The 27220-nt window shown below is 46.7% G+C and overlaps 1 protein-coding gene across 1 annotated transcript in view; it reads left to right on the top strand.

Annotated features, from left to right (window-relative positions):
• Slc4a8 (solute carrier family 4 member 8) overlaps positions 1-27220 on the top strand; it is a 64665-nt gene that overhangs the window by 23765 nt on the left and 13680 nt on the right. Inside the window, exons 6-20 of the mRNA XM_013111286.3 lie at positions 1428-1616; positions 2462-2553; positions 3581-3738; positions 4706-4793; positions 5820-5966; positions 6733-6833; positions 12033-12207; positions 12750-12883; positions 13913-14158; positions 15507-15612; positions 16570-16731; positions 19940-20053; positions 22896-23057; positions 23814-24065; positions 26627-26695. Of these exons, the coding sequence (XP_012966740.1) occupies positions 1428-1616; positions 2462-2553; positions 3581-3738; positions 4706-4793; positions 5820-5966; positions 6733-6833; positions 12033-12207; positions 12750-12883; positions 13913-14158; positions 15507-15612; positions 16570-16731; positions 19940-20053; positions 22896-23057; positions 23814-24065; positions 26627-26695 (2195 nt within the window). The remainder of the gene's footprint in view (positions 1-1427; positions 1617-2461; positions 2554-3580; positions 3739-4705; positions 4794-5819; positions 5967-6732; positions 6834-12032; positions 12208-12749; positions 12884-13912; positions 14159-15506; positions 15613-16569; positions 16732-19939; positions 20054-22895; positions 23058-23813; positions 24066-26626; positions 26696-27220) is intronic.

Here is a 27220-nt window from a genome sequence, read left to right as displayed (position 1 = left end):
AGACATTCATCTAGAGTCCTGATGACAGAACCAATAAGTAGCCCTCACCCCCCACAGTTGGGCTTGGTAGTTTAAATGCTGGTAATTGTCTCCAGTGAGCAGTTCATTAATTTAAATAATATCTTTTTAAACTTACTATTTCATTTTGTATTCGTGTTTTGCCTGCAAGCATGTTCTGTGGAAGAGCAGCCCATGCACGTAACCACTGGGCCATCTCTCCAGCCCCAATTTGATTTTTCTTTTAGGCTCCACTTTCAGGTCATCACTGGAGCTCCTAGTTGCCACATCCCTGACAGTTAGAGCAATGCCAAGTTCTTGGAGGAAGGGGTAGTAGAATTAAGATGGTAGTGGTGGGCTTTTGAGGCAGCCAGTTCTGGATATGAACTCTTGCTCTTTGGCTTAGCAGATGTGAGAGTCTGGGGACTTTTTAACAATTGTCCCTTGGTTTCCTTATTTGGAAGAACACACTAACTCAGAGTTAAGAGCATTTGGTGCGTTTCCAGAAGACTCAGGTTTGGTTCTCAGAACCAAATTGTGTGGCTCATGGCCACTTGTAACTCCAGCTCCAGGGGACCTGATACTCTCTTCCAGTCTCCATGGGCACCTGCACACATGTGGCACACAAACACATAACTAAAGATAAAAATAAGTACATTTAAAAATAGAATTTAAAAATGAATTATCATAAAAATACTCGCTTTTTGAGTTCTAGTGAGGACTGGATAGGTAACAGCTCTAAAGCACATGGTGTAGGTTTGGGTTTATTAAACAGATGTGCAGCTCATGGTGTAGGTCTGGGTATGTATTAGACAGATGTGAAGCTCATGGTATAGTTCTGGGTATGTATTAAATACTTAATAGGCTTTGTTTCCCAAAGCAATGATTTGGAGCTAAGCATAATGACATGTGTCACCATGTAGATCCTACCTTAAAATGTTTTAATTAATTAATTTTATTTTATATGTATGAGTGCTTTGATTGCATGTGTGTGCATGCCCAGTGTTCTTGGGGGCTGTGAGAGGGTGTTGGGTCACCTAGGACTGGAATTACAGAGGGTTAGGAACCACCATGTGGGTGCTGGGAATCGAGCCCAGGTTCTCTGTAGGAGCAGCCAGTATTCTTATCCATGGGGCCATCTCTCCAGCTCCTATAAGCCCCACTTTTGAGAAGGGTCACATAAGCCCAGGAATTCATGACCAGCCTACATGGCACAGTGACATCTCTAAATGATGTGTCCTCTATTAAATAAAGACGGACAGTGTTTCACAGCCTCAGAAACCAAATGCTCTTCAGACAGGAAGCAGAAATCACCTTGGTGAGCCTAGGTGAGCAGCTTGCCTCTGCCTTTTGCCCCTTCCCCAGCCACCTGATACCGTTCCCCCTGGGCTCCTGAACTCTGAGTGTTGCTGTGAACGTCTGCTTTCTAGACCTGATACTGGACCAGCAAGAACTGTTCAGTGACCTGGATGACGGTATGAGGGCTAAAGTGCGGGAAACCCTTCTCAAGAAACACCACCATCAGAACGAGAGGCGGAGAAACAACCTGATCCCCATCGTCCGCTCCTTTGCCGAGGTTGGCAAGAAGCAATCGGACCCGCATTCCATGGATAAAGATGGTAAGGACTTGCGCGTCTCTGTTGTCTCTCTTTAATCAAGAACACACTTGGGGACTGGTTGGAGATGCGGAATCACTAGGGGTAGAGGCTGTGACATGTGGATCCCGAACTCTTCAACGGGTAGATGGGTAGTAAGCCAGGTAGCTGGGAAACACAAACGTCTCTGCCTTGTGCTCCTGGAAAGCAATCCAAGTAGATCTTCAAAGTGAAGGATGTATTCTCGGCATGCTCCCAGAGAGGGTGTGGCTTTGGGGAGAATGTCCACACTGGTGACTATCTGGGTGCAGGGAAGGTAAGCTGCAGCCTTTTCCAGCTAAACAGGAGCCTTTGCTTAGACACAGAATACCACGGTGTGGTCGGGCCTCCAGGGTTGTTTGTGCTTTTGGTCCACTACCTAGAGAGAGCCCTGGACAGTCTATGGAAGCACTTCACCCCTCACTTAAATAAAGACAGTGACAGGATCTTCCTTCCTTTCATTACGGGGTGTCTGAGAGTTAACTATGTCCAAAGCCCGTGCCCAGGCCATGTGGGCCGCAAAGCCTTTCCTCTGTAATTGCTGCTCTTCCTGTGGCTGGGCTTGGTCTCGTCCATATCATTACTAAATCAGAGTGCAGACCTTTGCTAGCAAACCGTGGCAAGCTCTCTGTAGAGGTCTTCGTTCACTGGGGTTAGGGGTCACTGCCTCCAGAGCGGGGAAGAGAGGAAGGTGAAGGAGGACCAGGGCCTCTGCCTTCCTCTTACCACTGAGTGTGGAGACAGATGCGAGTGGATCCTGCTTCATAGTCCTGCCAGCCTCAGGGGAGGGGCAAGCCCTTAGCCCATTCTGTTTGACTTTCTCCAAACAGGTCAGACTGTTTCTCCTCAGTCTGCCCCAGCGACGAACCTTGAGGTGAAAAATGGAGTGAATTGTGAACACAGTCCTGTGGATCTAAGCAAGGTGAGGGAGACAGGGCAAGTTGACTTCCAGGCCTAAGGTTATCTGTAGTGGAGCCCAGAGTGTTCTGGACTCTTTCTGGGATCTGGTAAGCCCTGACGTTTCATGATCCTTTCCCCAAGACCAGCGCTGCTTCTGAGGAAAGGGATGCCCATCTTCTTAGTCTTCTCCATTCGCACATCTGGCCCGGGGTGAGGCTGACTCCTCAGTGTGTCTTTCCAGACTCAGCACAGCAAGGACAGACTGCTACCGAGGCTTCGCCGACCCAGGTCCCCCAATTCACTAGTTACTTTTTGGTATCTGACGCCCCGCAGTTCCTTCTCATCTTCAAGCTGTCACACAGGATTTTGCAGCTGCCTCCCAGGGCGCCTATGTTTTGGACTCTTCTTGGGGGCTGTGACTGCTGTATATGGTGAAGCAGCCAGGTACTAGAAAAGAGAAGTAACGTGACCCAGAACTTCTGGGGCATCTCCTCTCTGAGGAGCATGTGGGTTGGGATTCAGATCAGAGTTCTTGGATTTAAACTTTGATTTTTGAGGTGGCTTAGTGGATTAAGGTGTTGCTGCCTAACAATCTGAATTCCATCTGGAAACCCACACAGTGCAAGCAGGAACTGATTCTCACAAGGTGCTCTTTGACTTCCAAACATGGCTGCCGCATACGTACACACACGTGTAACACGCAGCACACACCCATGCACACACACAGTACACACATGCATGCACACACATACCAAATTATAATTTATATGTGATATAAATTACAAATAAACATGTGTTCTAAGTTCCGTAGTTCTAGTCAGCTTTCTCTCCCTGCATCTTAATCGCTTTTTTCTGCCTTTGTTTTTAAATAGTGGGGCTGATATGATCTAAGATACCTCCATTCAGGGTTTTTGTAAAAGAACAAATAAAACAGTGATAAGCCTTTTTTTTAAAACCTTGAGTGATACATAAAACATAAGGTGTGAAGAGAGTGATTGGCTCTGAAGCCGATGACTCCTAAATTGTCAGAGGCTCTTGTACACTTTCAGGTAGACCTTCATTTCATGAAGAAAATCCCCACTGGGGCAGAGGCCTCCAATGTCCTGGTTGGAGAGGTGGACGCTCTGGACCGGCCCATCGTCGCCTTTGTGAGGCTCTCCCCGGCTGTGCTCCTCTCGGGTCTGACGGAAGTGCCCATCCCAACAAGGTAACTGGAAGATAAAGCTCAGGGCACCCTACCCGGAGCCTATGTGTGTGAGCACTGGTGCTAGCGCCTAGTGAGCACCAGAAGTTAGGGTTGGCTGTCTGGAGAGTGTTTAAAATCCCTTGGTGAGCTATAAAGCGAGGGTGGTGGAGGAGCTGGGTGTGGGGTGGTGGGGTGCGTGGGGGGCGGGGGTGGGAGGCGGGGTGTGAATTGTAACTTTTAAGGCTGTGACCGTGAAGTACTGTTGGTTTTGGAAAAGGAGCCCAGGGGACAGTGAAAGAGCACAGTGGGAACCAGTGACTGTCGTAGCAGGAGAGAACGGTACCCAGGGAGCTGTCTCTAGGCAGAAGCACTTGGCTATTTGTGTGCCCTGACGTGGTGACTCAGAGCCCCACTAATTATAGAGAGGACTCAGATGTCCAGAACACAATTGAGCTCCCATCCATGGCTTGGGTCATTTCTACTTTTTATCCTTCCCTTCCCTATTATTTTCTTATTAGAACAATGACTGGTAATTAGGTAACCTTGGATTTGCACAATGACGCAGTGTTTTGAAAAGACATCCTTTCTATGGTTAGGAATTGTGTCTATGGTAACTCCAAGAAACCCAGCCTGCCCCATTATTTGAATGATGTCTTTTTTGTTTGTTTTTTGTTTTTTGAGACAGGGTTTCTCTGTGGCTTTGGAGACTGTCTCGAAACTCTCTCTGGAGACCAGGCTGGCCTTGAACTCACAGAGATCCTCCTGCCTCTACCTTCTGAGTACTGGGATTAAAGGTGTGTGCCACCACTGCCCAGCCAAATGGTGTCTTATGAATACATTCAAATGCTGTTTGGCCATAGCAGTGTGATGTAGTATTTGTACATGTTCTTCTTGAAGGTAGTGGCACTCTCTGTGTGGTAGTGGGGGAGAGAGATTCGGTATTTAGAGTCTTTATCTACATAACTCCCTCTTTTGTGTGTTTTGGCAGATTTTTGTTTATCTTACTGGGTCCAGTAGGAAAAGGCCAGCAGTACCATGAGATTGGCAGATCCATGGCCACCATCATGACGGACGAGGTACATACCGCTTCTGCCTTCCGTTCACTCATCTCATAAGTACTGAGCAGCTAACTCTGTTGCAGAAACTGTGTGCGTTGTTGGTGATGAAATAATGACTGTCACAGTGTCTTCTGGGAAGCATTCGGGAACTTTTTTGAGAGTCAATCAAGAGAGACCCAAGCCCTCTGGGAGACTTTCCTTGCTTGACATCTCTTATTTGTTTATAGACAGGTTCTTAACATGTAGCCCAGGCTGGCCTTGCACACCCAGTGCTGGGATTATAAGCAAGTACCTCATTAGCCATTTAACTCCCTTTTTAAAGTAATCAAAGATGCAGAGAAATCATTTTCTGGGAGAATTGCTGTTGCCAAGTAGAATGTGTAGACTCACATTTAATGTAACTCATGAAACCTGAGTTAACTTTCTGGAAACTATGGTTAGATAAATACTTTGAAGTTATTTGCATAAAGGAATACTTCCATTCTGTGGAAAGGAGAGCTTTTTGTGTAAGGTCAGTTTATGCCTCAGGCAGTGTCATGGGGGAGTATCTGCCCGTTCTGGGCCTGGTGAGGGCTGCTCTACAGTGGGTTTCCAAGGCAGAGAAGCATGGGCTGAGTTTATGATCTGTATCTCTTTGATTCTTTCACAAAAGACCTTCATTAGTAAGCCTGACTAGTTTCTACATGGCTAACAGAATTTCTGTGTGCCTTGTTCTTTCTCCTGGGGAGATAATAGGATGACTTTAGAGTCCTGTCTTATCTCTTTGACACATGGTCTCACTCTGTAACCCAGCTTGGCCTTCCAACTGAGGTGATCCTCCTGCCGTAGCCTTCAGTGTGCTTGGCTTCACAGACACACGACTCCATACTCAGCTTTAGGTTCTCTTTTAAAATCCATGTACTTCTCTAAGCACTAAGTTTTATGTCTTAGATGCCCATGCCAGGGATAAAAGTCAAGAGGCTGTGCCCCTTTCTCACTGTTCATAAGAAGTTGCTGTAAATAAAATAGTTTTGAGTTTTCCTAAGTTTTCTTTTCCTTCTGTAGATTTTTCATGATGTGGCATATAAGGCAAAGGAACGAGATGACCTTCTGGCAGGGATCGATGAGTTCCTGGACCAAGTAACGGTGCTCCCTCCAGGGGAGTGGGACCCTTCCATTAGAATTGAGCCACCCAAAAATGTCCCTTCCCAGGTAACGCACGCATATAAGCTATGGTGCCTGCTGTGCCTTCCACAGACAAGCAAAGCTATGTGTGTTTATGCTGAGTATACTGAGACACGTACCTGTTGGGAGCTCTTAAATGTCAGAGTAGGAATAAAAGATTAATCTACAATAACAGTTAGGCTCAGATGTGATGAAATATCACTGTTAACTGGGAATGGATTTGAAGCCAAACTTGGAAGGATTGATATAGAATGACAGAGGGGAGAGGGAAAATATTTCTTAGAAGTACATTATACACAAAATAATCAAGTGAAAAAAACCCCACGGTATAATGAAGGAGCAAATAGACTTCCAGATCGTTCTCTGACATACTGAGAATGGGAAGAAAGCTCCTGTGTGTACCAGATGAGGCCAAGCATTTTTATCCATGTAAATTTGGCCTTCCCAGACCCACCCCACCTCCGTCTGTGCTCTTATCTGTAATTTATAGAATTAACTGATCTTCTAGGGGGAGATTTTAAAGGATGGTGAGATACAGGGATGCAGATTTGAAGCTGGGGTTTAGGTCATATCTTATTTCTGGAAAGTTCTAGTTAGGCATTAGATTCTGTTGGGGAGGTTGTTTTCTATGTGTAAATACACACATCTCCCATCCCCATGAAAGTCAGTTGCATCAAATAAGCAATACACTCAGAAGCCACAAACATTTGAACATTTTTCTGGCTTTTGGACATAGGGAAGAGCAAAGACAGAGAGATGCTGACCTGACTCTTTTGTGGCCTTTTGTCAAAAGGAAAAACGGAAAATGCCTGGAGTTCCAAATGGAAACATTTGCCACATAGAACCAGAGCCACACGGGGGACACAGTGGGCCGGAACTTGAACGGACTGGGCGGTAGGTTCCGAGACATTGCTCACTGGCAGACACCTGTTAAGGAATGAGGCATCCTTGTTTGTGGTTGACTTTCAGATTGGAACCATCTACTGTACATATTGTGGATGTGTCTAATATTGTATTCATTCATTCAGGTTTATAAAACCATTTATTATGTTCTGCCTGTCCTTTCCAGACATTTTTAGCTCTGATGTGAACACAACCCCTTCCCCTTCCTCGTTTCCTGGTGTTCCTACTTATCCTTTGTCTCCACTTAGATGCCAATTCCTTTGGAAAGCCTTCTAGTATTTTCTGTGGCTAAAATTAGGTACTTCTACAGTATTGACTTTAATCCCCCCTCTTACCTCACCATCGTTACAGCCCATGTCATACTTCATTATTATTCCTTGGTTTTGTTGTTGTTGTTGCTAGTGGGGTGTGTGTGTGTGTGTGTGTGTGTGTGTGTGTGTGTGTTTCCTGCTAGACTGTTGACTCCAAAAAGTCAAATAATGTACTGTATTCCTGGCACTCAGCACAGTGCCCCTCATCAGAGTAGACACACACTGTAGATGAATGAATGAATGAATGAATGAATGAATGAATACTTTTAGCATGATACCTGTGTGTGGCATGGAATGGACAAGGTATGAGGAGATTCTGGGTCATCATTTTAGGATGAGACACTCCCTGAGGATAGTAGGAGGGTAGGTGTTCTATTAGGTGTGTGTCTGAAATCTACAATTCCCCCCCCCAGTATTTTAAAGAGAGGTGTCCAAGGAAGAAGTCCTTCATGGTAGGTGAAGGTAACTAGTCCACAGACTATGAAGTCCATTCATTTCTCAGGTAGGAAAGAGATAAGAGGATGACGTCAGGCATTGGTGGGTAAGAAGGCTGGGATTGGTTCTAGATGTTGTGTTTTGTCTATAGTGGGTGGGAGTGAACTCATCGTGGAGATAATTTATGTAATCTCCCTGTTCCTTTTCTTCTGGAACCTCAGGTGTTTTGTTAAATTGTTTTAATATAGTGCATGGTTTATTTTTCTACTGTTGGAAATTCATGGAGAAGTCAGGAAGAGGATAGAGAAATCTGGGGTGGGGATGGCCCTTAACTAGCACTGTCCTGACAGAGGATTACATTTTTCTGATTGCAAGGATGTGATTGAAGGTGACTCTGTTCCGGGATAACATTGGCAGAAAGGAGAAGCCCTTGAATTGAGGTGGCTGTTGCTAAAGGGAGCAGCCTAGGAGAGAGTCAAACCTTTTGTTTCAAGTTCAGAGAGGAGCGTGGGAAACTGGTGCCTGGTGGCAGTGAGGGGAGCATCTGGCAGTGAGGGGAGAATCCAGGGAGGGTAGCATTTGTCAGTGAGGGGGGAACTTTCTGGCAGTGAGGGGAGCATCTGGAGAGAGGCTCCAGGTCCCAGGGCTGAGGCTGTCTGGGAGGAGCCTGGGGTCTGATAACATTTCAGAATTACAGTGTATCTTTTTTATGTATAACTAGATCTGTTCCCAGGTGTAGTAGTTACAGTGTATCTTTTTGATGTATAACTGTGGCTGTACCCAGGCACAGTTGAAGCAGTTGGACTGAGGCAACAGTTTTCTCAACAGTGATCTGTGCAGAAGTGAGATTTCAGGTTTCCTCCAGTTCTGAGGAGAACAGAACGTGAGAATCCGTGCTTAGAGTCATTCCATGGGGCTTTGGGCCCCCATTAGATTGAATTTCAACAGGTCTTGGAGAAACAGTGTCTGATTTTCACAAGGAAAACACCAGTGGCAGGATTATCACACTCTTAATTACAAGCCCAATGATCTCAACTCAAAAATACAAATAGGATTCAGAAGAGTTCTGCATGTTTCACACAGCAAGGACTTCTGTGTTTGACAATGATAGGAAAGAACTGTGGCCTAAGTTCTACTTGGTTTGTCCTCTTCCTGAGCTGAAGACATCTTCAGACTGCCTAGGGAAGGGCGACAGGGTCATGGCCTTCTTGTCACAGTAGTCTCTCAGGCAGGTGCCCCCCAAACCCACGCACCTCTGAGAGTAATCACAGTTCCAGGCCAGCTCTGGCCCCTAGCCCACTTAAAATTATGTAAAAGGTGAATGGGAACCTTGGATTTGTTAAACGTTTCTGGAGTTTTCTGGATTGTCTAATCTCAAAACACATGTTTCTAAATCTTCACTCTATTTGTTGTATAGTTTTGAATGCGGATGTTTCTTTATGCATGTCATGCTGTAGAATCTTGAGGCCAAAAGCAGAGACGTCTGAACCGTTATCCATGTTGGGTGAAGAGGTATTTGGAGATCAGGTAGAGTGTGCCCTAAGGAGTAGGAAGCATTCCTCTGTGTCCTGGCCCTCTGAGCCAGGGTTAATACAGTATAGTAAGGCTTCCTGATGCCAACACAGGAGGGATATCATGTGACCAGATGCTTTCCCACAGCAGGAACTCTGCAGCAGGGTCCTCTGGGAAGGGTTTTGGGTGTAGATTTATATCCCTTATTTGGGTACAAATTTTTGGGAAGGGTTAATGACAAAAAAATCCAGAGCTGCTGTCTCGATGATCCCCCCCACACTTCAAACAGGTCTCTTTCAAAGCTCACCAGACAAACAGACGGCTGGCCTGTCCCTAAAGCCCTCCAGGGAAGGGTTCCCTAAGTCAGTGTTCCAGAGCCTAGTGAGCCCTCTACACGGGTAAGTCTGTTCTTGCACCAAACTTAAATTCCTATCTCTGTGTGCCTCCTGCCCCTGAACACTTGAACATCAAGGCCAAGGCCAGTGTTGAAGAGAAAGGAAGTTCCAATATGAAGAGAAGTACCCATATCTAGTTAATGTCTGCATTCCGGTCTGATTTTATGCATGAATGAGGTATGGGGCTGACTCCAAAAGAAGTAATCAGAGTTGAGTGGTGCTGGTGCACACCTTTAATCCCAGTACTCCAGAGGCAGAGGCAAGTGGATTTCTGTGAGTTCAAAGCAAGCCTGGTTTACAGAGTGAGTTCCAGGACAGCCAGGCTTATGCAATAGAGAGACCTTATCTCAAAAATAAAAGAAGCAATCAGAAATTATTCATAATTTTAAGTCATGCCATCAGTGCGACCCTGGTGCCCATGTCTCAGGCAGTGCTAGATGGATGTCCTCTGCCTCATGTAACCATCTGTTTTTTCCTCCTGTGCCAGAGGCTGGCCATTGGGGTAGCATCTCAAGGAGCCTCGGTGGGGCAGATGTATGAGATTCTTTCCCTTCTGATGGAGGTTGTTGTGAAAGGTTATAGGCTTCTGGTGCAAAATACTGTTGTAGGGAGGACCCAGAAACACTTGAATAATGAACACCACAGATTAATAACTGCCGCTGCAAAGGTCCCTCAGGGTCTGTGTGTGCAGAGAGAGTAAGACAAAATGGCACTCTGTTTTAAATCCCCAAGGCTGACCTTTAGTGGTCTAGACTGGCTTCTGGAGATAGCGCATTTGCCTGAGCTGGTTTGCTGTACATGCCAGCGCTAAAGCGGGTCCCAGGGTTGGCTTTCCTGACAGGTGGTGATGTTACTGGTATAAATGGGGGAATGGCACGATAGCCAGAGGAAAACAGCGAGCGGGCAGTTTCTACCCCGTGGCCCCTTCTCCACTCTCCACCTCAGTCCGGTGCTGAGCAGAGCAGGATTGGCTGGCTTGTCTCCTGAGGGTAGGTTCCAACCTCTTCACAGTTCCCTAGGCTCTTAGGAGAAGAGGCAAGGGACAGCCATACTGCCCTCCAGTAGAGAAAATGGGTTTGTTGTTGTTCAAACTTGTAAAAAAAAGAGTTATATAATGGTCCCCCAGACATCTATCAGCTGTTACCAACATTTTACCAATTTTGTTTCATTTATTTCCTCTCACTTGTCTTTTGTTTTCTAGATTATGTTAAACTAAATCATGGATGTCATTTTTTTCCTGTAAATACCTCAGTATGTATCTCATTTAATAAGGACACTACAAAAACAGTTATGCCAATCTCAAGTCTAACAAGATTAACCATCTTTAAATTAGCCAGTGCTCAGCCCATGTTCATTTTTCTGGAGATTATTAACGTCTTTCTGGAGTTTATTTATTGATGTAGGATTCAATTAGAGTTTGCATTTATTAGTGCCCTCCCTATTTCCCCCACCCACGCCATCCATCTGAAGCCAGTGCTGTGTCTTGTAGCTTCGCTGTGGTACTAAGGCTCCACTTAGGAAATGGCTTCGCTGAGGGCAGTGTTCCTCCTCAGTGTGCATATTTCTCTTCACTGGCCTCCTCCGCAAGGGCCCTAAAGCTTCCATGGGGCCCTACTGATTCTCCCTCTGAGTAGCCCTTGAACTGACCGCTTCCCCTCACCTCAATCCATGCTCCCTTCACACTGCCACAAGGTGGTGGTTCTAGAATGCATGTTGGTTGCTGATGCTCCACGGTTTAAAATCCATCACTAACATGGATTGGCATGGATTGACATGCTATTAGGATTAAGTGCCAATCCCTTAAAACCATCCACAGCCTCCGTGACTCTGTTTCTCCCGCCTTGTCGGTTAGTTTTTTGCCCTTGTGCTGTTGATCTCTGCTAGCCACCTTGGACCCAGCACATGTTCTCACCCTGGGGTGTCCCCGTTGCTGGTCCCTCTGCCTCGCCTGGCTGTCTCCTGGTCCTTCCTTGAGTCCCTGCTGAGTGCCCCTCCCCAACGTGTGCCGCCGCAGCACCCACCGCCACGCATTGCCTGCCTCCTGCACTAGTCTGTCGGTCTTGGAGAGCAAGGGCTGCGTTTGTCTTGCTCCGTGCTGCAGCTCCAGCGCCTGGCCTTGTGCCTGAGTCAGTCCTTACGCAGGGACTGAGGCAGGGGGCTGCTCAGGGTGGAAATGCGCATGAGTAGGGCTTCATACCTCAACAACACTGGTAACCTGAGCTGCTTTTCACGTTTCCTCTAATAGCTTAGAAATTGAAACGGAAGCTAACAGTTGCCTTCTTGTTCCTTTTTTGAATGTTGATATGTGGGCAAATATGCATACCTAAATTCACTTTTTAATGCTCGGTACCTATTCAGTTCTTCCATATGTCATACCCTGGGTTATAATAGAGTCTGTCTGTGCCAAAGAGATGTGCTTGGGTGAAGTTGAAACTACAGTATTACTGAGCACGTCTGAAGTTCTTTCAGATGTGTGGTGCTCTGTGCCCTTGCGGAAGAGGGACTGTGTTCGAGGCCTATCCACCCTGTCTCTTCAGGCTGTTTGGGGGCTTGGTGCTGGACATCAAACGGAAGGCTCCCTGGTACTGGAGTGACTACCGGGATGCACTCAGCTTACAGTGTCTGGCCTCCTTTCTGTTCCTGTACTGTGCCTGCATGTCGCCTGTTATCACCTTTGGGGGACTGCTTGGAGAAGCCACTGAAGGACGTATAGTAAGGACTTTTCATCATTTCTAATGGTCCAAAACAAGACTTAAAACATTGTGGTAGCATCCAAGTTCTTTGGGGGTACCTTACCTAGGCAGTGCTGAGGAGGCTGGACCCTACGTCCTGAATGACTGGGTTTTCTGACCTGTGTCGGGGCCCAGGTTTGCATCCTGCACATGGAGGAGTCCAGTCCTGCCTCCCACTCATATCCCTTCTGCTTGTATGTCACTTTCAGTAGCTGGTTGCCTGGATCGGTGACTCTGTGGGATAGGATGTCATGTGAATGACACTGTGCTTTTATATTCCTTTGAATATCGAACTGAGCTGAAGGATAAAAACTTAGTTGAGAAATCGTGGCAGATGGCTTGGTACCTGAATTATTAAAGTGGCGTTTGTTAGCAAGAACTTAGGCACTGTGTACCCCTCACTCTTGCTTAGAAGACACACAAGCAAATGACTGTCAAGACACGTAGCAGCTAAGTCAGTGTAGGTAAGGCAGCTCTTCTCTGCGTACGGCTGCGGACTCTGAATTCTTTCTCTTTCCTCAGAGTGCAATTGAGTCCTTGTTTGGAGCGTCCATGACGGGGATCGCCTACTCCTTGTTTGCTGGGCAGCCCCTCACCATCCTGGGCAGCACCGGCCCAGTGCTCGTGTTTGAGAAGATCCTGTTCAAGTTCTGCAAGTAAGATGTTGTTTTCCCCTTCAGCTGCTGGGTGTGGCTGCCTCTGCTCAGGCTGAGCACCAGCTCCTGTGCAGGCACACAGTCTCAGACACACAAACCCCCGGGCAGGCGCCTCCAGCCTGCCATCCTCTTACAGCTCCCGTAGCTGCTTAGCATCTCCTCACCATTGCTCCAAGTCTTTACATCTTCAGTGTCTTAAATTTATCAGTTTTTGAGATGTGTTCATATTTAGTTTATGTGTGTGGGCATTTTGCCTGCATGTATGTCTATGCACCATGCATGTGCAGTGCCCATAGGAGTCAGAAGAGGGTGTTGGATATGGTGGAACTGGAGTTACAGGTAGTTGTGAGTCACCGTTCGGGAGCTGGCAACCAAACCCAGGTCCTCCAGAATTGCGGCCAGTGCTCTTAACCATGAGCGGGCTCTCCAGCTCTATTTATTTATTTTGAGCTAGGGTCTCTTTGTGTAGCCCAGGCTGACCTTGCACTAACATTGCTCTTACTGTGGTCTCCTGAGTGCTGGATTGCAGGCTACCCTGCCATGCCCAGGTGGACTTTTTAATTTTTAAGAAAAATATCTTAACTGACTCAGACTCTTATGTTTTAGGACAACTTACTGTCCTTTCCTCATGTTCTGTTTGTGGGTGGCGGTGGGGCCTCAGTGCTCTAGTTTCCATCCTGTAAGACTCTTTTCTCACCTCGTATTAGAAGTGGAAACACACGGGACCGAGCCGTCCCCGCCTTCTCCTTGCATGACCACACTTGGAATCACATTGGGTAGTGATGGCGGAAGTATGCGATGCAGTGTTTCCTTCCTTCTCTGCTCTCTGGTCTTCACCCTGCAAACAGCTCCAGGGAGGAAGAGCTGGAGCAGGCTGTCCCGGGCCTTCTCTGAGGAGCACAGTCCGTGCAGCCTTAGGGACAAAGGGTGGCAGTGCCGTTGTGAATAAGCTGAGCCGAATCAGCCATGGGTCCCTTTTGCCTCTCTGTGCCTCCCCTCCATGTTTCTTCATGAGCATCTGTGTTTCAGGGACTACGCCCTCTCATACCTCTCCCTGCGAGCCTGCATCGGGCTGTGGACTGCCTTCCTGTGTATTGTCCTTGTGGCCACTGATGCCAGTTCCCTCGTCTGCTACATCACTCGCTTCACAGAAGAAGCGTTTGCCTCCCTGATTTGCATTATTTTCATCTATGAAGCAATAGAAAAGCTGATCCACCTGGCAGAGACCTACCCCATCCACATGCACAGCCAGCTGGACCACCTTAGCCTCTACTAGTAAGTACGCCTTCCCTGCCTCTCTCCCCTTTGTTTTCACTTACAGAGCTGGGAACGTTCCCTCTACCAGGGCATGGTAATCATAGTTGACAGCGTAATACATGGACTTGAGTACATAATGCCTCTTGATCCTGTTCACCCCAGTTACTTTCCCTGACATTCCTCCATCCCGCCGCCTTCCGCCGATCCTTTCTTCTGTCCCGCCAGCCCTCCTCCTCCTTTCGTGTCTTCATGTATGTGTGCATGTGTGTGGTTCGTGTGTATGTGTGTGTAAGACCCACCGAGTTTAATTGGGGTGACTTACATGAGGCTGGGTGGTGAGGGTTATTTATATGAACACAGACCTTTTGCCAATGGTTAGACCACTGGGGAAATCACTGCCCTTTTTTGTACCAACCTGCCATTTTGTTTGCCATAGTCTCCCTGTTGTTTGGCACTGTGCTCCCAGCTAGCTGACCTGCAAGGTTCCAGGTACTGCGTCTCCACTTGCACCTTCATCCTGGGTGTGATCCTAAGTGGCTAATTCTAGAGACTTAAACTCAGGTTCTCAGGCTTTTATAGCAAGTGGTTTGCCCACTCAGCAACCTTCCCAGCCCTGAGATTGTTTTGTTTAAAAAACTAAGTGTAGTTCTGAGGCGTCCTTCTGTTGAGATCTGGATTTCAATTCTGTTATAAAAGGTGTGTCTTCTAAATGCACAGATGATGCAAAAGTGGTGAGAATGGCTGTCAGTTGACCATACTGATGCAAAGCATGCTGAGGTTGGGAGGCAGCATGGTGGCCTGCGGGACACTGTGTCTAACCTGGATGGGTGAGAGAGAGGAGGGGGAAGGGGGGCAGGGGGCAGCCAGGCCTAGCTCAGCTGCAGTAGGCAGGAAATGCTGTGTAGTGGAGATGCACTCCAGGAGCTTCTAGTGTTTAAATAGAAGCATGACGGCAGGCATGGGAGTCAGGCATTGAGACTTGAAGGAGGTTGTTGAGAATTGAGTACAGCATCAGGACCTCCTCGCTGTGTAGATTGACTCATAGCGAGATCTTAAAGGATAGAAACTGAACAAGGAACCTCCCGGGCTTATTCTGGGCATATCACATGCCAGGCATAGGTTGTCCATACCATTTTATCCAAGACCTACATACTGATTGAGTTAAACACATCTTTAGTCATGACCAGCTAAAGATTCAGAGCATGGTTGTGTTGGTAAGTTGTCTTCAACCAATAGGACCCATCTCCAAGATCTGAAGTCTATGAGAAAGGAGATAGGCTCCGACAGAGCCTTTAACCTGGTTATGGCTAAGAACACTTTAAATTAGCTGGCTGCTTCCGTTAGAGATGTTTTCCTCTTTCCCTAGCTGCAGGTGCACACTCCCAGAGAATCCAAACAACCACACTTTACAGTACTGGAAGGACCACAACATTGTGACTACAGAAGTGAACTGGGCGAACCTGACTGTCAGTGTAAGTCTGGGCGTGGCTAGAGGCCCTCTGTTGTGACCACCGGGTCTGTGAAGGACTTCTAGAAGGAGGCAGAGCAGTAGGACTTTCAGATGCTGGACGCTGGCATTTACACTTAAGCCAGATGTCGAGCACATCTGTAGTCCCAGTCCTTGGGAGCCCGAGGTGGAAACATGATAGTTTCAGGTCATCAGAGTACTGAGAGACCCGTTACGGGTTACAAAGGGCCATTTTGATCATATAAGCAGTAACTATGTGGGGCCTGTTACTGATTAGCTCTGTTTCATCATATTGATATAGATTTCTTTGCCTTTATCATGCTAAAATTGCTACGTTTTATTTATAAGTCATATTGAAAAAACTGGCATATTTTTGTGATGGTGTATGCCCTCCAGCACTGTGGGCTCTCCCTAAGATATTTAAGATGACTTTTGTGTTCTGAAGTGCTGCAATTCCCATCCATGTGTGCTCATTTCTTATCAGAGTCTCTCCACAACGTTTAGAAAATTTTCTACTAATGACAGTGTTCGCTTTATTGCATTTTTGTGTTTTATGCAAACATGATGGCTGGTTTTCATGAAAAAAAACTCACAAAAATGAATATTCTTTTTTAAAAGAGCAAACATGAAAGCTTTATAAACCTAAATATTTATAACCAGTCTTAAAGGTTCTCTCTAATAAAAAATAATATCAGCTCCTAAGTTCTTCCCAGAGCCTCGGGAGAGGTGTTCGTTCCAGGCAGGTCTAACTCCATGTCTGAGTGCACTGGTTAGGACCACCCGGTGTTCTTCACAGGGACCTGCTGGTGAGGGCTCTAGCTGCATGGTGGGTAAGCAGACAGTGCTGGTAGCCTGTGGTGCCCGGCAAGCTCGGGATGGCAGTGCATGGCGAACTCAGAAGGCAGCAGCTGTTTGTTCCCATGCGCCTGCCTTCTGTAACCCAGGGTTCCTCTTCTTCCAGAAATGCCAGGAGATGCATGGAGAGTTCGTGGGACCGGCGTGTGGTCATCACGGACCCTACACTCCCGATGTGCTCTTTTGGTCCTGTATCCTCTTCTTCACCACCTTCATCCTCTCAAGCACCTTAAAGACATTTAAGACAAGCCGCTATTTCCCGACCAGAGTAGGTAGCTGCTCATGTGTTACTTTTGTGTTAGGATTCTAACAACAGAACCGGTTCTCAGCCCCATGCTGCTATAGAGATTGGCAGCATGGAGGGCACCAGCTGTCCTGATGAGTGGCAGCACCGGGGCAGGCTTTTCTAGTGCTCGGCAGCCTTTTCAGAGCTTTTTGGTATGGAGTGAGGATGCTTACAGCCTTTTTGATTGAAAAGCGCAGGAAGGTGGTACTGATGTTCTCTAAGGTTACATCTCAGGTCCAGGATGCCATTCAAGCTCATGTCCGGGATTCTGAGACACTGGGGATGTAAAGCTAGAGCAAGCTTGCTGGAGAGATTGGCTTGTGTGCTTTAAAGGACTCAAAAGTCCCTCCCCAGATGTGGTTCCTGCCATAGATGAACTTCCTGGCTGCAGGAACCTTGACTTGGATTCCTTCCCTGATGAGCAGGGTTTCTGCCGGTTCAGGCAGAGCAGACTTAGAGGCCCGAGTTTGAGCAGCTGTATGGGCCATGGCTTCTGTGAGGGCTCTCATTCAGGCACAGATGGATGCCAGAGTACATGAATTTGTAGGTCGGGGCTTGGTTGGTTACTTACCGTATACACATCCATGACTGAAACTCATTCTTAGGCCTTAGTGAGCCTGCAGAGTAGCTGAGGGGAAGCAGCATATTAAATAAATTCACAACCGTTTCCTATCTGGACAAATATTTAACAAGTGGCTGTTAGATGCCACCAGTTGCGCAAACCTGAGTAAGTGCTGTGGGGGACACGAAGTTAAAGATATCTGTAGGGCCAGTGAAATGGGTCAGTGGGTAAAGACCATTGCTGCCAAGTCTGATGACCTGAGTTCAATCCCTGGGACATACAGGTTGTCCTCTGTCTCCATGTGTGTCATAGTGTGTGCAGATACACACAGAATAAGTAAATAAATTAATACTTTAAAAAATAACTCAAAAGTAGTATTTTCTGGTGGATATGAAGGGAGAGTCGAGGGGACAGTTGATACCATCTTCCTGGGAAGTCACTGCTGTGGAAATTCAGAGGCAGAAGGACGATGTGGGCCCAGGGTGGTCATGGTCATTTCGTGGTACAGGTATGGGAATGAGTCTTTAGAGAAGATAGTCAGGGATGAATAAAACCATGGAAAGTGTGCTGCAAATCTGAGGCATCAAAGCAAGGTGAAGTTAGCAGTGATGCTGTGTGTTGCAGGGTGTTTTACCTCCTCTCTGTGGGGAGCTGAGACCAGGGCGCACATCCCTATGTTTCAGTAAAGCTCATCTAAGCTCTAAATGGGGTGGTCCTCTTGGGACAGGCCTTAAAATGGATGGGAATACACATGTGCACACATGCACACACACACACACACAAACACATGTGCACATATACACATACCACACACACATGCACACATGTATACACATGAACATGCATGCACAAACATCACACACATACAAACCACACATATGAATACACACACAGAGAAATGCACACATACCACAAACATGCACATACACCACACATAATACACATGCATGCATGCATACACACGCGCACACACACACAGAAGAAATAAATGCTATTGAAAAAAATGAGGCAGGAAGGAAGTGCTGGGGGCAATGGCAAGTTTTTAGTAGGACCATAAGTGATGTCGGCTGTGCTGGGGACTCCGTCCAACACAGCCACTAGCCTGAGGAATTTCAGTGAAAGCCAGTCCTTGACTACACCACAGAAGAGACTTTCACACAGGATGGAGTGAACAAGCTTGGTGAGTTTACTCAAAGTATTTAGACAGGGTCACGTAGGGAAAGGACAGCACACACTGAAGACACATTGATGGTCTTAATTAAGTGCAGAGTGACACCTAGGTGCTTTTAGTGGCAGCTATGTGTGTGCAGTTTACAGCAAGGGTTGCGGACTGAAGCTGAAATAAGTAAAAGCTTACAGGTCTCTGGGAGATGGTTTCATCAGTAGAAAGTGCGTGCCTTGCAAGTGTGAGACTGTGGTGGTGAAAAGCATGAGCCAGGGTAGAAAGTCCCGGTGTCATGGTGCACATGTGACTCTAGCTGTAGGGAGGGGGAGACTTGTCCCTGGGGCTTTGCTGGCAGTCACTCTAGCCTAACTGGTGAGCTCCATGTTCCCTGTCTCATAGGAGGTGATGGTGTTTCTAAAGGGTGGTACCCAAGGGTGATCTCTAGTTTTCTACATACATGTGCACATATATGGGTCAGAGGAATGCTGACTCAGTGACTCAAGGCTTCAGACATTCAGGTCCTGAGTAAGGACCCTCTTGTCTCCACATCTTCAGGAAGACAAGCACTCTCGGCCCTCGGATCCAGAGTGGGAATCCCTGTCCCTTCCAGCATCCCCTTAGATTCCCCGTCTCTTTGTCCTATCACAGGAAAATCTCAGAAAGAAGGCTGTGTTTGAGTTAAGCTGCAGGGGACCTGAGTTACCCGAAGTCGCTTGGCAGAAACATAGTCAGGGGATGAGCAGTTCAAAGACGCAGAGATGGAGTGAGCCTGGCCGGTGCATGAAAGAATAATGCTAAAGAAAGCAAGGGTAGGGAGCATCGTGAGCGGGAGGGGCAGCACCGGCGGCTCTGTGGACTTTACAGGGAGGAGGGCGCTTTGGGTTTGAACTTAGTGAAACAAGGAGGCCTCTCGGGGTTTTGCTAGAAGAACATGATTCAACCCAGCTTTTAAGTTATAACCCCAGAAGCTGTGTTCAGGAACATTGGAGGGCCAAGGTGAGCGGTTACCCCAGTGAGAGATGGCAGTGACTGTGGCTGAGTGTGGCACAGCTCTGGTGACGAGTCGTGCTTAGATTCTGGCATGTTCTGAAGGTTGGCTAACAGGCTTTGTGGATGGATCAGATCCAGGATGTGGAAACAAGAAGGTGCAGATCTGAGATCTGGGCTTGCACAGATGACCTCGGCTAGACCCGGAATCTGAGCCTGGGCCTGTGCACCCCAAACTGCTCTTTAGAGACTCTGTCAGAGGTTTGTTGTTCAATATTACACTCAGACTGTGAGCATTTGAGTGTGTTGTTCCATATTACATGCACACACACTGTGGGCATTTGAGTATACTAAAATAGTCTTTTTAAATAGTCTTGTATTAGCTTAGCTGCAAAACATCTTTCTGAGAAATGGTAGCTCTTCCGGGTGCTTCCGCCTTTGCTGTATTAACTGCTGTGATTTTTTTCTTGTGTCAGGTGCGCTCCATGGTGAGTGACTTTGCCGTCTTCCTCACCATCTTCACGATGGTGATCGTTGACTTTTTGATTGGAGTCCCATCACCAAAGCTTCAGGTCCCCAGTGTGTTCAAGGTAGGTGGGTCTTGGGAGCTTGGTGCCTCAGTGCAGGCTGATTTGAAGTTGATCTCAGAGGTTCAGTAAGCAAAATTTAATGTGTGTTATTATGAATACTGAAAAGGTGTTACACCCTGATAAGCCTCTCTGCCGATGCAGCAATCCAGATCAGACCAAATCAAACCAAATTAGAAAAAACCCACGTTTAATGGATGCAATGCTCCCGGATGGCCTTCCAGCCTCCCAGAGAGGAGACAGGAAAGAGAGACCAGAAAACCACAAGTTTATTTTTGGGAAGGCAGTTTAAATACCCTGTGGGAGTGGTCTTGAGCATCTCTTGGGGAGGCGTCATCATTTGGTGGGCTTTCTGAGATGCAGCAAGGTTTGGAGAGAGATGGTGTGTGGGACTTGGTGGAACTTCCACTATAACGGATACGAATACATGACCTGCTCAGCTGTAGATGAATGGAAAGTGCCCATTTACATAACAGTGTGCTGGTGTGGAGGCGTGGGCCCTGGGAGCACACTTGGGTGATGCCACCTTCACAGAGCTGCAGCCTGAAGGAACTGGGAAGAGTAGAAATGACCTAAGACCTAAGAAGATCTTGTTTGGAGTTCAGGGCTTCTGCTGAGCCATCAGGACATCTCTTCAATTGTTTGTTTATTTATAACCCATAGTATTTTAAAAACTTACATGCAAACTAAAATAATGATCAATCACTGGGATCCCAGATCTATTTCAGTGCAAGGGTTATAAGTAGACGAGACTGGAGGGCTGAGTTTAGTTAACTCCATAGACCCTCATTGCAATGGTGGAGAGGACAGAAAGCCTGGATATGCTCATCTACTTCAGAAGACAACAGAATAGGGGGGCTGAGGATGGCAGGAAGACAGACAGCGGTGGTGGTAGCCCTTGTTGCTCCATAGCATATACCTTTAATCCCAGCACTCGGGAGGCAGAGGCAGGTAGATCTCTGTGAGTCTGAGGCCAGCCTGGTCTACAGAGCGGGTTTTAGGCCAGGCAGGGATGCTCCATGGTGAGTGACTCGCCGTCTTCCTCGCTATCTTCACAGTAATCGTAAGGAGACACTATATATATATTTTTTTCTATTTCATCTGTTCAATGTTAAGCTTGCTAAAATGTTGGATGGGTTAAGAGACATCCTCTGTAAGTATAACACCTCCCAGAGCCTGCTGTTCTTATCCCTGTATGAATGGACACCATCAGCTTTCTCTCTAATACCTAGCTGGCTGCAGGACAAATGGATTTTGTATAAAAATGGGCAAATTTGGAGCATGAAGCAACCCTTGGGAAAGTTCTGAGGTACACACAGGCTTAAGACATGAGTTGATTTCTGGGACCTTTGGGAGGCAGGGGAAGACAGAGAGGGAAGTAGAAGATCCAAGGAAACATGGCCGGTGCAGACAACTTAGAAAGCAGAGAGGAAGCGGTCTCCGCCTTCTCTCCTTAACAAGCCAGTCCTTGCTCCCAAGGCCACACTGAAGTTCTAGGACCCAGGGGTACAGACGCTCCACTCCATACAGGAAATGCTGTATTTGCATCCAACCTCTGTCCGAGCTCCTCCGGACTTAAAACATCTGTAGACCACTTTACCCACAGCAGTGTAAAGCTGTCCTACTGTAGTGTTTGGAGAACAATGATCAACATCTGTATGTGTCTAACATAGAGGCATCTCCCCAATGTCTCTAATCTGCAGTTGATTGAGTCTGCAAATATAGAATGAACATAGCAGGCCTGGCTATGAGACTGCTTACAGTATCATTAATGTGTTAGTAAGTTTCTGTGTTGGCCTGAGAACTTAACTGCTACCTATAACTAACTACATAGTCTTATAATGGAAACAGGTTCTAAAGCTTTTACAATTTATTTAACCAGTTCTAACCAGTTCAAAATTCAGGACTTGCCAGTATTATTGAAGAGGTTTTTTTTTTTTTTTTTTGGTTTTTTTGAGACAGGGTTTCTTTGTATTGTTTTGGAGGCTGTCCTGGAACTCACTCTGTAGACCAGGCTGGCCTCGAACTCACAGAGATCCACTTGCCTCTGCCTCCCGAGTGCTGGGATTAAAGGTGTGTGCCACCAACACCCTGCTTATTGGAGAGTTCTTTAGCCCAAGTGTTGTAACTAATGTAGCAACCAAATGCTTCAGATACAGCAATCTCTCTTTATTTGCTGAGTTTGGGGTCATTCTGGGTGATAGCCTTTTATCCTCCTGCACCATTTTCTTAGAGTGCCCCAAGAGTGGGTTTGAGAGTTTGAACAAATAGCATATAAAGCCGTCAAAGAGGGTCCTAGGTCAGCATCCCAAGCCTGGGGACTCCTAAGTCTCCAGTTCCTGGGCTCCTGCTTCACCACTGATGAGGCTCATGGGATAATCTGCTCTCAGCCCAAGAATCTGAGTAACTTGGGCCCACTTGGCTTCTGTTTGTACTTCAGACAGTCTGTGGCTCCTGCGAGGATCATCTGTGTTATGTATATTTGTCTCAGGAAGTCACTTTGTTTTAAACAACAGATTTAGTTACTAACATATTTACTTGGGCTGACATTGAGGTAAAGTTGCTTTCTCTGCTCTTGGGGACTTGGGGAATAAATGGAAGGCCATGTAGGATTAATGGATATTCCACAGGAAGCTGATAAGTGATGATTGACTGCTAGGGGGGATTTGGAGAAAAAGGGCAGAGATTTCCTCAGGGGTTGCTGTATTTCATGTTTTGTTTTGTTTTCCTAAGGATTTCCATTCCGATGAGAACAAAAGGAAAAGTAGAATAATGATTCAGCTTGATTTGTTTTGCCCTAATCTCCGAGTTAAGATACGAAAATTCAGCTTGTTTTATCTCTTAGCCAACACGGGATGATCGAGGATGGTTTATCAGCCCCCTTGGCCCCAACCCCTGGTGGACTGTGCTAGCGGCAATTATCCCAGCTCTCCTGTGTACTATCTTGATATTCATGGACCAGCAGATCACCGCTGTCATCATTAATAGGAAGGAGCATAAGCTCAAGGTAAAGCAGAGCTTCCAGCCTGGAAGGCTTTTTACTTCAGGATAAGCCTGGCTGTACCAGGGGCTGAGCTGAATAGAGTCTCACAAGGGCTTGTCATTGTTTGTCCATTCATAACAAAGGTTGGCTGGAGATGAGACTGGAGTGGAGTATGTGACATGATGTGGGAGGAGCCTGGGCTCCATTACTCTCCTCTCAGACTGTAGAGGTGGGTGGTCAGAGGCCCTGCTAGATAGCTACATGTTCTGAATCAACTCTAGACAGCTTTCCTCCTAAGGCTCGACTCAGGGCTGTGGGCCTTTGTTTCCCAGAGGCAGGAATCCTCCCACTGAGGTCTAGTGTGAGGCTTCAAGATGAATCTTGAGTTTAGGATTAATGAGACTAGGGTTAGTTGTAACTCAGGTATTAGTGAGATGCCACGTACCTCCCATCTCTGTGGCAAAATACAGATTTGACAATGGGGTGGTGTCCAGGAACTCAATGAAAACGTTGCTCTGTAGTATCTAGGACGGTCACCACATGGCTTGCTTCCTGCTGCCCTTCCAGGGAAGGGCTGAGTTTTGAATGTGTGAGATTCAAGCAGAGGAAGCTGAGGCAACAGTATAAAGAACAGATATTGGCGTATGTATAGGACAAGCTTTTCTTCTGTGTTCCCTCCTAACTGGGAGGGTTGTGAGCATTCTCTGAACCCTTCCCCCTTAGACTCCTAGCTTTTAGCCTGAAGCCTTTCGCTCACTATCAGTGACTGTTTCCCCACAGAAAGGCTGTGGCTACCACCTGGACCTGCTGATGGTGGCTGTCATGCTGGGTGTTTGCTCCATCATGGGCCTGCCTTGGTTTGTGGCTGCAACCGTCCTGTCCATCACACATGTGAATAGCCTCAAACTGGAGTCTGAGTGCTCTGCTCCGGGGGAACAGCCTAAGTTCTTAGGCATCCGAGAGCAGAGAGTTACAGGCCTTATGATCTTTGTGCTGATGGGCTGCTCAGTCTTCATGACGACTGTCTTAAAGGTAATCACTCGTTACAGTGACTCCGATATATACATGTGCAGATCCCTGCCCTGGAAGAATTTATTCTTGTGGGTAAGAAACAAACATGGTAATTATAAAATGTGGTAAGTCCTCTGACAGACCACTGCCTTGCCATTTGCTCTTCTTTGAATAGCTTCCTTCATGTTGGAGGTCCAACCAGGGCCTTCTGCATGCAAAGCAAGCTCTGTGTTGTTGAGCTATGTCCCTAGTCCTTCTTACTCCTGGGTTTTTGTTTTTGAGATGGGTCTTATATGGCCCTGGATGGCTAAAACTCACTATGTAGACTAGGCTGGCCTTGAACTTGTGGCAGTCCTACTGCCTCTGCCTCTTGATTACTAGCATAGATATTGTTTTAGTATTTTTATTTTTTTTTTATAAAGACCATGGCTAAAAGCAACTTGGGGAGGAAAGGGCTTATTTCACCTTCCACTTGCAGGTAACAGTCCATCATGAAGGACAGTTGGGTCAGGAACTGAAGTAGACACTGCAGGAACACTGTATACTGACTCATGCTCTGGCACATACCCAGCTGACTGTCTTATACAATTGGCCCCACTGCCTAGGGTTGGCACTGCCCACAGTGGGCTCCTCCAGTAATCATTAATGAAGACAGTCTCCCTCAGATGTGCCCATGGCCGTTCTTCACTGGAATTTCCTCTTTCCAGGTGACTCTTAAGTTATGTCAGGCAATGAAGACTCAGGGGCACAGACACTATCCAGCAGTACTGCAGACTGGGATGTCTAGTTGCTCTAGAGTTAGGGCAATGTTAAATCCAATGTGGACTTTGTAACTCTGAGGGAGTTCTGTTGTTCTCTAGACCAGGATAAAAGCAAGCTGAGGGACTAGGGATGTAGAACACTGTGTCGAGGTGTCAGGCTCTGGATTTGATCTTCAGCACCACAGCAGCCAGGCAGGGTGGTGACGTGGATGGTGGGATGGTGAAATGGATAGAGGCAAGGAAATCAGAAGTGTAAGACCTTCCTTCTGCACACAGCAATTTCAAGGCCAGCTTTCTAAGACATGATGTGACAGGAAAGCCACATTCACGGGATGTGCCCACCACTTAAAAAATACATACACAATATAAATTGGGCAGTGGTGGTGCACACCTTTAATCCCAGAACCTGAGAGGCAGAAGCAGGCAGATCTTGTGAGTTCGAGGACAGCGTGGTCTACAGAGCGAGTGCCGGGAGAGGCTCCAAAGCTACAGAGAAACCCTGTCTCGAAAAAACAAACAACAGCAACAACAACGAAAGCCTACAATATGACAGCATGTTCTCAACTAGTTTCTTCTCTGATGCCCTCAAGTCTTAGGTCAGAAAAATGAATTTTTAAAAAATTTGTGTCAAAATACTCTGAGTTCCTAAGGAAGTGATGATGAATATAGAAGATTTAAATTATGTCAGTGAAGTGTGTGTGTGTGTGTGAGTGTGTTTGCCCTTGACCACAAGTGTGTATGCATGTGTGTGTATAGGACAAGTGTATATGTACATGTGTATGCATGTGTGCACATGACCACAAGTATGTGCATGTATATATGTGTATGTGCACATGACCTTGAATGTATGTAAGTATGTGTACATGACTATGAATGTATGCAAGTATACATGTGTGTGCGCATGATAGATGTGTGTGAATATGTGTGTGCACATGATCGTGAGTGTGTATGCACGTGTGTGTACTTGACAAGTGTGTATGTCGCATGTGACGCATGTGTGTGCACATGACCACAAATGTGTACATGTATATATGTGTGTGTGCATATGACCACGAGTATGTGTATGTGTACATGACTGTGAATGTGTGCAAGTATACGTGTGCTCACATGACCATGAGTGTGTGTGCATGTGTGTCATGTGTGTGTGCTCACATGACCATGAGTGTGTGTGCATGTGTGTCATGTGTGTGTGCTCACATGACCATGAGTGTGTGTGCATGTGTGTCATGTGTGTGTGCTCACATGACCATGAGTGTGTGTGCATGTGTGTCATGTGTGTGTGCTCACATGACCATGAGTGTGTGTGCATGTGTGTCATGTGTGTGCTCACATGACCATGAGTGTGTGTGCATGTGTGTACATGTGTGTGTGCACATGACCATGAGTGTGCGTGTGTCTCTATCTGTGTACTCATATCTAGGGAGGAGGAAGGCTGGAAGGGGGAGAGGCTGGAGGAGACATGAGACCATGACTTACCTTGGGTAACAATTTCATTTCAAGATAAAATGATTTTGATCATCCCCAGCTTATCCTTTTTTCTACTTTAACTGGAAGAGAGGCTTATGAAACAGTCTGTGACTAGGTTTCATTTTCAAATTTAAAAGTTTATATAGATGGTACATGTTGGCACATACCCTTTAATCTAAACACTCAGGAGGCAAAGATGGGCAGGTGTCCATGAGTTCAAGGCCAGCCTTGTCTACATATTGAGTTCTAAGCCAGCCAAGGCTACACAGTAAGACCCTGTCTCAAAAAAAAAAAAGATAGACTTAAGCTCTGTTGGTATGCCATTTTTTTTTTGTCTTGTGTCCTTGTCTGCAGTTTATCCCGATGCCAGTGCTCTATGGAGTTTTCCTCTACATGGGAGTCTCTTCTCTACAAGGAATCCAGGTATTGTGTGTTTCTGCTACACATGTCTCTTGCTCTGTGTTCACTTGTCTTGACCAGAGAGGCACAATTCCCCAAGGGAGGCACAGCCAGTTCCTGAGACTTCCCGGTCTTGCTGTCTGGCCAAGAAACGCCTTCAGATATGGGGTTCAAAATAAGGTCATGAGGGCCTGAGAGTATTGACTTCCAGAATAACATGGCTTGATGTCATTGTTCTAGCCATTCTTATTCAGTGGTTATTTGGCATCAGACCAGGCACACTTTGCCAAATTCCTGTAGACCTAGACCTGAAACATCAGTTGAGAACCAAAAAGACACCGAGATGGTTCGACAGGAAAGGTGCTCGCTACCAAGCCTGTAAGGTGCTTACTACCAAGCCTGTAAGGTGCTCACTACCAAGCCTGTAAGGTGCTCGCTACCAAGCCTGTAAGGTGCTCACTACCAAGCCTGTAAGATGCTCACTACCAAGCCTGTAAGGTGCTCGCTACCAAGCCTGTAAGGTGCTCACTACCAAGCCTGTAAGATGCT

Source organism: Mesocricetus auratus, unplaced genomic scaffold (assembly GCF_017639785.1).
Source record: "Mesocricetus auratus isolate SY011 unplaced genomic scaffold, BCM_Maur_2.0 Super-Scaffold_100010, whole genome shotgun sequence".
Classification (NCBI taxonomy): Eukaryota; Metazoa; Chordata; class Mammalia; order Rodentia; family Cricetidae; genus Mesocricetus; species Mesocricetus auratus.
The sequence above is the reverse complement of the archived record's forward strand: the minus strand, read 5'-3'. Positions and strand labels throughout refer to the sequence as shown.